The sequence below is a fragment of the Alexandromys fortis genome, unplaced genomic scaffold (assembly GCF_014885135.2).
Source record: "Alexandromys fortis isolate MF-2015 unplaced genomic scaffold, M_Fortis_MF-2015_v1.1 scaffold_1, whole genome shotgun sequence".
NCBI classification, from domain to species: Eukaryota; Metazoa; Chordata; class Mammalia; order Rodentia; family Cricetidae; genus Alexandromys; species Alexandromys fortis.
Genome location: NW_026067927.1, coordinates 31,285,034 through 31,299,939, shown reverse-complemented (window position 1 = coordinate 31,299,939; position 14,906 = coordinate 31,285,034). Strand labels below are relative to the sequence as shown.

At 42.3% G+C, this 14,906-nt stretch overlaps 1 protein-coding gene across 3 annotated transcripts in view; it reads right to left on the bottom strand.

The window, feature by feature from the left end:
* Spin1 (spindlin 1) overlaps positions 1 to 14,906 on the bottom strand; it is a 43,736-nt gene that overhangs the window by 14,264 nt on the left and 14,566 nt on the right. Inside the window, exon 2 of one of the 3 annotated variants that reach the window (XM_050143755.1) lies at positions 10,304 to 10,352. The exons of the other annotated variants lie outside the window; for them this stretch is intronic. Within the exon in view, the coding sequence (XP_049999712.1) occupies positions 10,304 to 10,329 (26 nt within the window). The 5' untranslated portion in view covers positions 10,330 to 10,352. The remainder of the gene's footprint in view (positions 1 to 10,303; positions 10,353 to 14,906) is intronic. 3 annotated transcript variants of the gene reach the window in all.

Sequence of the window (14,906 nt, the reverse complement as noted above, 5' to 3'; positions counted from 1 at the left end):
GGTAAGAAAGTCCAGAGACAGGATCACAGTAGACACAGGTGGCTAAAGGGAATCTTGTTTTAAACAGGACACCCAAGCAGTGCTAAGGAAGCATAGGAACTTCTAAGGTCACCTCCTCTCCAGCCCAGGGATCCTGATGTACAATATACAAAAGTAGCTTAAAGAAGAAAGAAACATTCTTGAGTTTTGATAGGTAGTAGAGGTTAGCCAGGAAAATATACCCATGTAGTAGATAAAGCTATTACCAGCACTAAGCAAATAAACAGAAGCCAGGTAAGAGAAGCTGTCCAGGTGACTGTGCCAACAGGTGCCTGTTTCTGGGGTTGCCTGAGAATGTTCTGGAAAGAGATCAGTATTTGAACTGCTGGGCTGAGGAAAAAGGATGTGTCCTCAGCAGTGCAAACAGGCTTCATTCAATCTGCTGAGGGGCTGCACACAACAACAAACAGGAGCACACCATCTTTTTATTTCTGCTAGTGGACCCAAGCAGGAACATGGACTAGATCTTCCACCAGTGGCTCCTGGTTCTCCGATTCTGCATCAGAACTATACCATCAGCTCCATAGTATCTCTAGCTCACGGACTGCAAGGGAAGGAACTTCCTTGCCTCAATATTACATGACTCAACTGTTTATAATCTTTATATTCTATCTCTTAATTGGTTCTCTTGCTCCAGAGGATCCTGACAGAGGAATATGTATCACAGAATGGAAAAGTTGAGAATGAGACAATGTGAAAACAGCTAGGCAAGGTAAGAAACAGACAACCTGAAGGTTTTGGTGATGAGACAAACAGAAGAATCTGGAGAACTGACAATGTGGGGGCTAATACAGAAATGAAAAGAGAAAGGCAGGAGGCAGAGACTGAGGAATAAACACATGGCAGTGGGGAAGGACTTCAACAGAAGTTGTCCACAGACTACAATCAAATGCCAAGAACCAAAACTGCTCCAAGTTAAACATTTCAAAAACTACATCCCTGGGAAGTCAGAAAAAGAATGGCTCGTGCTGAGACATGCCACATAAAACACATCCTTTGTACATCCAGGCAAAGACACCAAATCACATGTACAGTAAAACAATGAAATCTGGACAGCAGCATGTTATGCCAGAAGAATGAACTTGGGGCTCCTCTGGGAAAGAAACAAAGAGCCAGAAGGGCAAGCTGACTTCCAAGCAGAAAGACCACAAGTAGAAAATTGTAAGCATGTCCAAAAGCAGGGAACGCTCTTTTCATCTCTATGTGTCCCTTAAATGTAGCACTAAAGGCTGACACACAGCTCAACTCAGGACTGACAGGGAGTAACAGATACAGTCATTGTAGAACAATACAGAGGAAGAGAGGAAACAGTGATCCTTGAACAATGAAGGGGTGCTTAGGGAGGCACATGTCAACCACAGTTGACAACCCCCAAGTTTCAGACACTGTAGCACCATCCTTTAATTCTAGCACTCAGACCCTGAGACAGGAGAGTCAGGAGTTCTAGGATAGCCTAAACTATACAGTAAGACCCAGATCCCCACCCCACCCCCCCAAAAAAAAAACCTTAGCCAGGAATGAAGACACCCTCTGTAATCCTAGCATCCAGGAGGCCGAGACAGAGGAAGCCAAGTCTGAGGCTAGTCTGGAGTACACAGGGAGCTCCAGGCTTATCCTACGAACATGGCAAAGAAACTCCCACTAACTACCTTTCTAATAATACCAACATAAACAGCATATATGCACACAAGCATGAGCACACCACAATACATTTGTGGGGGTCAGAGTTGGTTCTGTCCTTACACATTACATAGGTTTCGGGAGTTAAACTCAGGCCACCAGGCTTGCTTCACAAGCATTTGTTCCTTCTGAGCTACCTTACTAGTTCCCACATGATCACTTTTTATATTGCTAATTCAGGGAAGACGACTACACCCTCAAGGATGAGCAGCAATGGAGGGTATGATCCTGGCAGAACTCATAGGATTTGAGCTCCCCCAGCAGCAAGAGGAAGTGGCTGAGACGGCTACAGTAGCACAGCAGCTCTGATGGGATTACAGTGTGCTGCTGCACTTTGTGCTTACACCTATCTGAAAATAGTAATCTCTAAAGTCCTTTTGTGGCCAGGTGGAGGTGGCACACGCCTTTAATCCCAGCACTCAGGAGGCAGAGGCAGGTGGATCTCTTGTGAGTCTGAGGCCAGCCTAGTCTACAAGAGCTAGTTCCAGGCTACAAAGAAAGCCTGTCTCAAAAAGTCTAAGGGTGTGTGTGTGTGTGTGTGTGTGTGTGTGTGTGAAATTTTGGTAGCGTGACTCACAGGTCAGTCTCATAGTATCTGAGAAGACAAAAAATATGCAACTGCCACCTATTCTGACACTGATTTAGCACAATTCTCAACCTCTCTCTCACAGAACCAAGATGATAAAAAGAGAAGAAAAGGTTCAATAAAGCTATCAAAAGTTTGTAACTACTAAACGACACTCAGACCCTCAGACCCAAGAGGACTAATACATGCAGTTTCTAGGGACAAATATCTGCCCTTCTAAGGGATTACACTTGTCTTAGAACACCAGAATCGTCTCGTCGACACTTTTTACCTTTGTCTTCATGCAACCCAGTCACAAGCCTTCATTCAATTTTTATGACCATGTCCCAGAGAACTCCCCTATACAGGAACAGGCTCACAACAGAGGCTGTGGGAGGTACCTCGCCGAGGAAAGGATGTGAAGGATTCCACCAGCACACATGCCACTTCCTAAACCCTAAGTAACAGACATTGTTATTTCCGCTTACAATTGCTTTGTCTATTCAGGATTTTTGGTACTTCCACATGAATCTTGAGGGTGTTTTTCCAGTTCTACAAGGAATATCACTGAGATTTTAATGGGGATTGCACTGAATCCAGTTTTTTACAGGAGGAATTCTGTCAGTCCAAGTAAATCATTAAATAAAACAGGAAGTCAGTATCTAAAGGTAGGTAGGCCTTTTCCACCTTATTCTATTTCACTCCAAATGTTTATTCTAATGCAAACTATAGTTGGGCACCATTTTGTTTTTATTTTTGATTTATGTGCACATGTTTGTGTGTAGAGACCAGAGGATGGCTGGCAGGAATTAGTTCTTTCCTTCCACCATGTGGATACTGGGGACAGAACTCAAATCATCAATCAGGTTTAGCAACAAGTGTCTCTTTTGGCTATGCCATCTCACCAGCCCTTTTCAATTTTTAGAGGCAGAGGGTCACTTAATAGCCCAGGCTGGCCTTGAACTCACATTGATTCTCATTGCTTCAGAGTCCTGAGTGCTAGGAGCACAGGTATACAGTACAATGCTGTGGACGTCTGAATCAAAATGGCCTCATAAGCTCATATATTTGATTGAATGTCTGGTTCCCAGTGGATTACTTAGGAAGGATTAGGAGGTGTGACCTGGTTGGAGGGGAGGTGTTACTGAGAGTGAGCTTTAACTTTCAAAAGCCCATGTCTCACTCTTTCTGTTTCAGGTATGTAGATAAGATGATGCAAGCTCTTGGCTACTACTGGTGCACCTGCCTGCCACTGCTCTAGCATGCTTGCCTAACCTGCCACAACACTCCCCACTATGAGAACCAGGACTAACTTCTGAAACTTCAAGTAATTTCTCAAATAAATGCTTTTGTACAATAACTAAGACATATGCTCGGTTCAGGGTACCATTTTTTATCTGTTTACAGAGGGAATCCTCTCTGCCTTACTGTGCCAGTAAGACAAAACATACCAAAGCCTCACCATGGAGAACAGCAATACCTCAAGGAGTGTGACTAGGGCTTTACTGAAAGATAATGTTCAGCAGTACATCTTACTTACCAAGTAATTAAGGTCTATCCCTACACTGAAATAACTATACAACTATTAAAATTATAGGAAAAGAGACCCGGGATGAAGCTCATTGGTGGAGTGCTTATCAAACATACACAAGCCACAGGTTTAATCACCAACTTTATGAAAGAAATCTAAAATTGTAAAAATTAAAAGATATTGTCCCCATTTGGTTGAAACATTATTTTTTTTTTTAAATTTAAAGATGTTTTAAAAACACAAATGTAAGCCAGATTCTGCTGCTAACTCCAGGGTCTTTCTAAGGAGGGTAGAAATGTATTCAGGTTGCTTGCAGGCCTTGTTTGAGGGTCACTGCCCTGTTCAATCAATTCTTTGCATCTCTGTGCTTTGTCTATTATATAATGAACTCCAGACAAAGAAGAAACAGAAGGGATCCAAGAGAATGTAACATCTTGTCCCAAGAACTAAGCACAATTTAGTAATCAGATTTGTTCAAAAGCAAAATGGATAAGAGGCTATCAATCTGAGAGGGCTCAGGGGTAATGGGATAGAGGATATGGATGGAGAGGGCTGGAAGAAGAAAAAAGGGGGGGAGTGATGTAACTATATTTTAATTATAACTACATTGCATAAAATCATCAAGTAATTAATAAAAATATTGTTTAAAAAAGAGAAAGACAGCTGGGGGAGGGGTACACATCTTTTAACCCCAGCACTTAGGAAGTGGAGGCAGATGGATCTCTGAGTTCAAGGCCAATCTGGTCTACAGAGTGAGTTCCAGGACAGCTAGGGCTGTTATACAAACAAACAAATAAAACACAAAGAGTCAGAAAAAAAAAAAGGAAAGACAAAAGAACTCAAAGTTTGGAGTGTAGGGAAATGAGGGTGGAGAAGATGGATCTCTGGGAGGGGCGAATATGATCACAATACATTTATGAAATTCTCAAAGAATTAATAAAAACTAATAATTTACACTGAGATCTTCTCATCTCTACAACTGTTCTAGAATCTAGTGGCTGAGAGACAACCCGGTGGGTAAGGAGCCTCCTGAACTAGCAGGGGGAAAACGTGCCAGCACTCACATCCCTGGAGCAAGATGGCTAGACTAACTGAACTGGCAAGCTCTGGGTTCAATGAAGAACTCTGTCGCAATATATAACAGAAAGCACCAGCACCTACATGCACACACATGCCCCTCCCCAAGCATGTTGACTATACATACACAATGCTGAGGGACTGATGCAAGAATATTTGCTCTTATGATGAAAGAAAACTCATTTCTCTCAATATTGTGAAGGCGTAAGTCACGAACAAGGCCACACCAGTTTGGAGTTATGATTAATAGGGTGTTATTTATTTAAAGGGGAAAAAACTTACAGATCACCATCCCAGACAACAGCCAACTGCACAACCAGGAAGGGAGTCTAGTCTCCGGCGGAGCAGGAAGCGAAGAGAGCGAGCAGAGGAAATAGCCGCTTTTTCAAAGGGAGAGAGACCACGCCCCAATGGGCTGGTATCACAGCAGCTATTGGTTGGAGGGGCGGAAGGACCTCCCGCAACAATATTGGAAACAAGTGACAAACAGAAAGCTCTGTATGAAGCTCTCAAAGGAGAAACCTTTGGGGAGAGACTATCTTTCAAGTGAGACAATGTAATACATAAAGGGGAAGGAAATAATGGAACAAGAAGGATTAAATGGGTCAGGGATGAGGGGGCAAGGTAGAGAAAGGAATGTGAAAAGGGATGATGAACATTAAAGGCCTTTAAAAAACCATTTATCTTACATGTCTGTGTATGTGCATGAACCCTCGGGGATCAGAGAAGGTAGTCAGACTCCCCAGGAACTGCAATTAGAAGCATTGGTCCTAATCCATGTGGCTGCTGGGAGCTAAACCCCATTTCCTAGCAAGAGCATTTAGTGCTCTTAATTGCTGAGCCATCTTTCCAGCTCCAAAACCAACTAAGAAAAATAACCCAGCAGGTGGAAGACTTATACAGTGGAAGCTTTATAAGACCAAAGACATTAGAGAGTGGAAAGATCTTCCATGCTCACAAACTGACAAAATTCACACCGTGAAAACAAAAGCTGCCTACAGACTCTGTGCATTCCCCATCAAAATCCCAGTGACATTCCTTACAGAATTAGAAAAAGCAATCCCCAAACTGATATGGAAGCAGCAAAGGTCCCAAATACCAGAGCAGTACCACCTAAGCAAAATAGTAAAAGGTCCCCAGACCACACTCTTTCATATGTGGTCCCTAGATTTTAAGTTTTCCATCTCTGAGGGAGTACAGCTAATACTAGAAAGTAGACAGTGAGAGAGGCAAAAAAAGATTTTAAGAGTAGATTGGGGACAAGAAAAAAAATATGGCATAAAAGCTGAAGGAGGGGGTCTGAGGGAAACATGGTAGGGGAAGACAAGAATCAAACAAAATGAAGTACATACGAAATTCCAAAATAAAATCCATTACTAACTCTAAAAAGAAAATAAAAAAGGAAGCCAATATTTAATATACCATGTGTATACAATAAGTTCTATTAGTCAGTCTGCCGTATACTGAACTTGGCTGCATGGATGAATTACTGGTCATTCTTTCCAGTCTAGTTGGTACTGTTATGCCAAAGCAATTTTTTCTTTGGATTCTACAAAATTTAGAAGAAAATAGTTAAATAAAAATTGTGGTCTTTTTGCAAGATACAATTAGAAACTTGTTTCTCTGGCAGCTGTTGTTTCATGTAATTTCTAGGTGTAAAATAACAGCACAATAGCAAGATAAAATAGAACAGTTATCTTCATGAAAGTGACTATCAGTTCATCTACACACTAAGGAACACCACTGTACATGGAGTTAACTCAAGGTGACAGAATGGTTACATGTTGTGACAGATTGAAGACCATTAACATTGTTGTCCTCCCAGATACCTTGGATACCTCGTGGTTGCCTGTCTAACCTTAGTATTTATGACACAAATAACCCATTTTCAAAATGAGGAAGAAAGCAGGAAGCTCAATGAATACGGTGTGGTAGTTAACCCACTTCTAGACATAGCTCAATTATTGATTAGTTGTCATGCTTCAGAAAGGTTTCTTAATCTCTTTGGGCATCAGTTTTCACATCTGTAACAAGAGCTCATGACTCCAGCTCGACAAGGGTACCATGAAAATGACATGAGACCACACCAGAGATCAACAAGGAGGGGTAGTGAGTGATGCTCTCCATTAATGACTGGTGCTTCAATCTTGTTTACAATTTGCTCCTTGAGTATGTATATTCCTGTAAGTGATACATATGCCTGAGCATATGCATGCACATGTGTATGGAGGTTAGAAGCTGACACCTGGTATCTTCTTCTGTTTTGAGACAAGATCTCTCACTGAACCTCCCCTCCCCAGCACTGGGCTTACAGATGTGCACTGCTGCAGCTGACTTTTTACAAGAGTGCTGAAGTTAAACTGGGGTCCTTCCTATGCTTGTTTGCAAGGCAAACTTTATAAGCAAATTAGTGGATTGGGTATGGTAGTGCACGCCTTTAACCCCAGCACTTGGGAGGCAGAGGCAGAAGGATCTCTGTGATTTAGACCAGCCTGTTCTATATAAATTGCAGGTTAGCTAGGGATTCATACTAGAGGGACTTTGTATTGGGGGGGGAGGGGAGATTAAACAAATTAGTAAAACACATGACACCCCTTTTCAAAGACAGTTCCTTGAAATGGAGATCTATCCCCCATTCAAATGGAGGAGGGAAAGTTAACATAATATATAAGAATAAAAACAAGCCACTGTAACTAAGTTCATTCAGATGCTTTCCCAACTGTATTTTCACTCAAGACAACTTTAACAGCATCCCAAACAACTTTATGGAACAAATTCCAGAAAGGTTTGCTTGATGTTAGCCTCTCAAACCCAGCAGGTATCCAGCCCACAACTACTACACAGATGATTTCCACTAACATCAAAATGAAGAACACAGCTATAGCAATTGCCTAGCCTGTTAAGGCCCTGGATTAGATCCCCAACAGGGACAATGATCAAAATACACACATGCCATTTCCTCTGTGGAGATAACTCCTGAATTCTCCTAGCATGGCCTAGGGACGTGTGTGTGGGTGTGTGCGCGCGTGCGCACGTGCGCTGATTGCAGCTCTCCTGATTTTACCTCAGCATCTAACTGTAAGGGTCGCCCTGAGTCTCCCCACACTGTGGAGAAGGAACAACAGGACAGGGACTGTTGAGGATGGAGGAGCGAGAGCTGAGGAACTCAGGTTCTGTTTTGTATTTGGTTTTTATTTTTAAAAAAAATCTATTGTAGGAAGAAGCCTATGTTGAAAAGCGAACCACTCACTGATCTGGTTCAACCCTTGATTTCAGATATGGGCAAGCTGCAGCCATAACACAAAGGAATCTGCAAAGCTCTGTGTCCCTGCTGACTCCATCCAAGATCATTCAAGACATTAATAGCCAGCACCCAACAAGGTAACTTTGGATTTGCAGTGAAAATTTCACTTCATCTTCTGGAGCACAACAATGCACTCAAGGCTTCACAGCTTCGGATCTTAGCCTGTGAAGGCAACAGATGACGTTCCCCACAATGTGGAACAACCAACATGAGTTTTTTGTTGGTATGCCTATGGACCCTAAGCTGTGCACTGGGGGTGGGGTGGGGTGGGGGTAATTTATTTTTTGACAATTTCATGCATGTCTACCATGTATCTCAACCAATTACATTGATAGTTTTAAGCAATTGGTATTTATTTCTTGTGCCTGAAGGGGTCAAACCCATGAGACAATAAGTGCTCAGCATTACTTAGGAAAGGCAACAAGAAATCCCTTCCATGAAATGCATCCAGAACACAACTATGGGACCAAACAAACGTAGTCCGACTTTCCTTTGGGCTGCCAGCTCACAAATAACAGGTAGACTTATTATGAAAGTTTGGCCTTTAGTTTAGGTCTGTCTCAACAGCTCTTATAATGTAAATTAACCCATTTATATTAATCTATGTCCGGCCACATGGCGTTACTTCTCTTTCCATCTTACACCTTGTGTTTTCTCTCCTACTGGCTGGCAACTCTGCCTTCTACCAGTGTTCTCTCAATCTCCAGAAGTTCTACCTAACCTCTTTCCAACTATTGGCCATTTGGCTCTTTACTAAACCAATCACAGCAATATATCTTCACACAGTATACAAATATCCCACAATAAACAAATGTCTAAGGTAAATCAGTGAAAGTTTAGCCAGTGGTAATTACTTAAAATAGGTTTTTAAAAGGGGGTGGGATGCTAAAACACTGTACCTTAATATTCTTAACTTCTTTTAGGTTATTCTATTCTGAACGAACTACTTTGGTCTTACAATGGTGGTATTTTACTTGTCCCTCACCTACTCACTGTCTAATATTTGTGGTTTGTAATTCTGCCTTATTGTTATTCTCTATTTGAGGCAAGATGCTGCTTACCATTTATTTATACCACACTAATGTGTAGAGACACCAAATAAATGATCACATCACTGGGTACAGCAAAAGCAGGAAGATGATGAGACAAGGTAAGGTCAATTCTGTCCTCAGGGAATGGCACACTTACCTAACTTCCCAATTTTTGTTTTCTAGGTCATTTCCTAAGATGACCATTATATTTATATTATGCACTCATCTGAATGAGACAAGTCTGGTTCAATCATCAGTCATTACTGAGGGAACTCTTGTTTTACCAGACCTCCCATGACCAAGAGACCTCCTATTCTCTTCGCTCCACTGAGGCAATGAGGACTCAAATATCCACTGTGAATCACTTGGGAGCAACTGCTGCAGGCTGCTTATGCAATGGGAGAAGGAGGAGGAGGGCATTCATCAGTAATTTACATCCCTTACACTCAAGTCAGTTAGAGTGGCACATCCGTGACACAGGCGTACAGTCACCACTTCATGGCGACTACAGAACTAGAACACACTTGTCACTTTAAACACATGTCTACTGCTGGGCCTGAGGACATATGCTGGCACATATGTAACCACAGCAGTTTGGAGTCTGAGTCAAGAAAATTACAAGTTTTAGGCCAGCTCAGACTATACATTGAGAAGATCATTAAAAGAAAAAAAGAATAGTAAAAAGATGTTTAATTCTATTTTAAATGAGTATGCTTTCTATAAATTACAAGTACAAAGAGGAACATGGTAGCTGGCTAGGTGGACCCTAGTATCAGATATCTCTGCTCAGCTTCTTGGCTAACAGCTATCAAGACCTGTAGAGGTCTTAACATGTGCGTATCCGTGTGTATGTCGCCCCCTCCCCCGTCCACCCATGCAGCTGGCTCGCATTAAGATAGAGGACAGCCACGACTCAAAGGCTTTTAACAGCTGAAGTACATAGCTGACACACTTCATCCAAACCAAAGAGAGGAAGTGGACGGGTGACCACACACAATTACAAGACTTTAAGAGGAGGTGAGCTAAGAGGTAGTCCTGGTGCTAGTGATCCAAACACAGATGTGAGCGTGGCTTACTTGTGAGATGTCCTCTTCTTCATCATGTTTACAGATACTCCAGCATGACCTACAAGAGAGGCAAATGACAGTCAGCAAAAAGTGGATTAAAAACAAAAGCCTACTGCATAAATCCTAGAACAGGTCATTAACCACCAACATATTAGAGCTTCTGAAAAGGAGATACTGAGTAGACACAATGACAGTCCCAATGGTTCTTTGCTTCCAGATCAGACATATAAAACTAAAGCCAGTTACACTTACAAAATTAGTAAGTGACAAGCCTGACCACAGGGAGAGCTACTTAGAAGAGAACTCCAAACCTCAGTGAGCTGGGGGTTAGCAAGGGTCCACACTCTGGCTAAACAGGAATCTGGATGTAAGCAAATCCTGAGAAATCACAAATCGATAAAGCTATTCAAATTCCATCTAGGCACTTCTTGGACTAATGAGGCAATCAGAAACAAAACAAAACAAAAAAAAGACTGAAGAAATTCACAGCAGCCTACACAAACAGAATATCAAAAATCCATCCTCAATACTTACTTGATAAACTTAATGCTTTTTAAAATGTAAAATGTCCAACTACTTCTCTTTAAAGTTATAAGACAAAAAAGGTCTAAGTATCTAACTCAAGACTGTCAGTTTGCTCTCCAACACACAGATACACACACAGTAACCCAGCTTGGTGCCACATGCCAGCAAGGAGGTTATGACCAAAACAACATGTTTAGTTGTTTTTGTTTTACATTTTAAGGATATTAAAAGGTAAACACATCCAACTGGTCCCTAGACTCAGGAAGTATCAAGAAAACAAGTGAAACCAGGATACAGTAAGTAACCCCACTGAAGACCCACTGGGGTGACTAGCAGGCTAGGTAGATCAGTAAGGTCAGTCCACAGTGACGCAACCCCCCCAAACTTACAAAAAGAAATAACTGAGAAATGAAACCAGCCCTAGAGATCCAGAGACCTAGCACATGGGAAACTAGACCGCAATAAAGAGGAGCAAGGGAAGCAATGGCAGGTGGAGCTGTGATGAAGCACATGCGTGCAGGCTGACAGACAAGCACAAAGACAGCTGTGCACAGTACCCCTAAACTAACTTCTGAAAACCACTGGTGATATTTTCACAAGTGCAAAACAAACAAAAAGCACTTCTAAACAAACACATAGGTACAGGGAAATTAAGATTTGCTGTAAAAAAAAAAAAAAAACAACTTAAACCAGACAACAGTGATTCAATCTTCAACCCACCTATTGAGAGCCAAAGTATCTTTCTGTCCAGCAGCACCAAACAAGGACTGAGATAGATTTAAACTTCAGGACAAATAATGTCACCATGGAGCACAAAAGACACTTCAAAAGTGGTATGGTTAATTAGTCAAAAAGCCACGATAACCTTAAATACACACAAGCCTAATTACAGGATACTAAATCCATGAAAACAGGGAAAAAAAATCACATCTACATAATGTACACTTGGTTATATAAACTCTCTTCTCTTGCCAGTTGGTGTTAACAGGTGGGGAGAAAACCAGAAAGGACAAACCACCTGAGCACAACAGACAGCTTGAAACCCATGTCAAAATGTATTTCCTTTGGATCCCAGAGCAACACTCACCCAGATACACTAGCCATATGCTGAGTCAGATGAGCCTAATAATATACTTAAACTATCCTGAAATCATACAGAATGTATTTGCTTACCAGGTCACAGTAAACTACATAGAAACCAAACAGTCCTGACAGTTGAACACATGTTTCGAGCAGAATAAACACACAGCACTGAGCTTAGGGGCCACAAAGCACAGCACTTTCACTCATCGGATGCCTATATAAGTGGGGCCAAATATGAAGAAGGTGTCAACACAAGGCAGAAGAATGTTTTCTGGGAGGCTTCTTCACTCTGTGCAAACTCCCTTCTCCCTTCCTTAAGTGGAGCCTCTATAGCTTTTCTTTCTTTTTTTTTTTTTTTTTTTGGTTTTTCGAGACAGGGTTTCTCTGTAGCTTTGGAGCCTGTCCTGGAACTAGCTCTGTAGACCAGGCTGGCCTCGAACTCCCAGAGATCCGCCTGTCTCTGCCTCCCGAGTGCTGGGATTAAAGGCCTACGCCACCACCGCCCGGCTCAGCTTTTCAACACTAACTAAAGGTACTAAAGCAGACACTGCAGCTCGCAGAGACAAAGTGGCATGTTGGGACCTGGTGCCAGGAGGGCCACCTGGACTCACAGAGGCAAGAACAAGATAACAAGAAAAGGAAGTGTGTGAGCGCGACAAAGTCAGCCAGAGTCAGCCAGAAGTGGGAGCAAACAGCCCCGGCATGTCCCTAGACACCTGTGACAAGGTGCAAAGAAAGGATTCCTCAAGGTATGCTAGAACTATATGTAATGTACCAAACATTCCCACCCCTCTCCCATCCCATAGTATCCCAAGCCTCATAACCCATGCCCACCGCTCATGATCCTACTCTGGGCGCACAGCATGCTGGCTTCTAAAAATGGGTACCTCAAATGCCACACAGCCAGGCCACTGTCTCTGACCCTTGAAGAAAAACTTCAATGAAGCAGGCTTTCTTGAAGGGCCAGCCCCCAACTGGTAACACGGAGACTTTTTAATCTATGTGCTACCCTGGGGCTCATTTACCTATCTAAGTACTTTCCATCCCGCTTTCTCCATGTCTGTCCCCTTTCCTCTCTGCCCACCAGCCCTGACCTAATCAATCAGGTATCTCAGGCAGGCAAGGACAAACAGCAACACATCTTTACATAATAAACAAATATAGCATAAACAAAAGCAACACATAGTTGAACAATTATTCTGCAACACAAACAAATATAGCAAATCTTTACTTATTAAACAAATACTCTATTCCAGAACAGTTCCCTGTACACCATGTATGATGTCAGTGTTGACTTTCTCACTGAGACCCTTCTTTTTCACTGGGTAAGAAAAGGTAAGTAAGCATATGCCAAAATAACTGTCTAATCCTAGATATAAAGAAATGGTTGAAGCCACACAGTGAGACTGAGGCGCTGGAGAAGAGCAACACAGCTGCCTGGGATCATCTGAAACATCAGAGGTGACTGGGAACAGTGCAGTCAAGGGACTGATGACGAGTGAGAGACCATGCAAGGAGTCCCTAAGCTCCTGAAAATTAAACTGCAACCAAGACAATCTGGTCATGCTCATAAAGAGTTTAAGTTGTTCCTCTGTCCTTATCACAAGCAAAACACTAAAAATCTCAACTGTACTTCTTAGACTGAGCAGAGTTACAAGACAGCAACTGTCTGTAAATTAGAAAGAAGGAGAGAAACAGAAGATGGCACCTAGGCAGTGAGACCCCATCTGGGAAACCGTGCAGGAGGAACCTCACAACTGGTGCTGCTGGAGTTACTAGAGCCCAGTCAGACAGTGGGACTGAGGCTTACTTGCTCTTAAAAGGGGCCTAGACTTTAGTTTACCTCTAAAGGCTGATAATCTGGACAAGCTGCCTTGTGCTCCTAAGGCAGGGTGGCTGAGATCACACACGGCATTCATGCCCAAGAGGTTGAGCAAATCATATGACCAGGTAATGAATTAATGGAAAGAATGAGCAACATACAAAACCAGACAGGTAGGAGATAAGATGAAATCATTTTTTTAAAAAAGAAGCCAGGCGTGAATGCACATCTACAGTCCAGAAGTTGGCAGCAGGAGCAGGAAGACCACATGTCAAATCAAGATCAGCACAGTCTACATGGTAAGTTCAAGGCTACCCATGGTGATATCTGTAAAAGCTGGGCTTCTTTAAACTGAAAACACTCTGCAAGTTGGTAACAGGCCTGAGCAACAAGTTCTGGAACATAACCTCATTTAAACTTTATCATGCACTTCTTTCAATGGTCAAATGCCTAGAAGGTTACATACTCAAGAGTTTTATTTATCAGCACAGCAGGTTGGTAAATGCCTTTGATCCTAACCCTAGGGGCCATGGGCAGGAGGATCAGGATGTTGGCTGGCTCATTTACTAATTTATAAACATTCTGTAAGGTTATTTTGTTGTTGCTTGGGGAAGAGAGGGTTTTAAAAATCAACATATTTAAGCTGGACAGTGGTGGCACATGCCTTGAATTCCAGCACTTGGAAAGCAGAGACAGGTAGATCCCCAAGTTCCAGGCCATCCTGGTCCACAGAGCAAGTTCCAGAACTGCCATGGATACAGAGAGAAACCATGTCTCAAAAGTCCACCCCCCCCCAAAAAAAAAAACCCTACACTTTTATTCTTGTTACTTTCAGCCATGTGCCAAGTGCCCCCTCACCCCAAAAATCAGAACAGATTCCTGTTTCAGGGCAAGGGTGCAGGCTTAGTTTTTGGTTTAGTTTTGTTTCTGAGACAAGATTTCATGTAGCCCAGGCTGGCCCGGAAATTGCTATGGAATGGAGAATGGCCTTAATCCTTGGTCTTCCTGACTCCACTTCAGAGTGCTGGAATTACAGAACTCTTTCAGTTTAGATTCACACCAGTGCACTTGTTCCAAATAAACATTCTAAAAAGTGAGTTAAGATCCCCCTTTCATCCCAAAGCTACTCAATCTCCTAAATCTCACTAAATCCAACATCCTAACATTTCAGCTTCTTCAAAT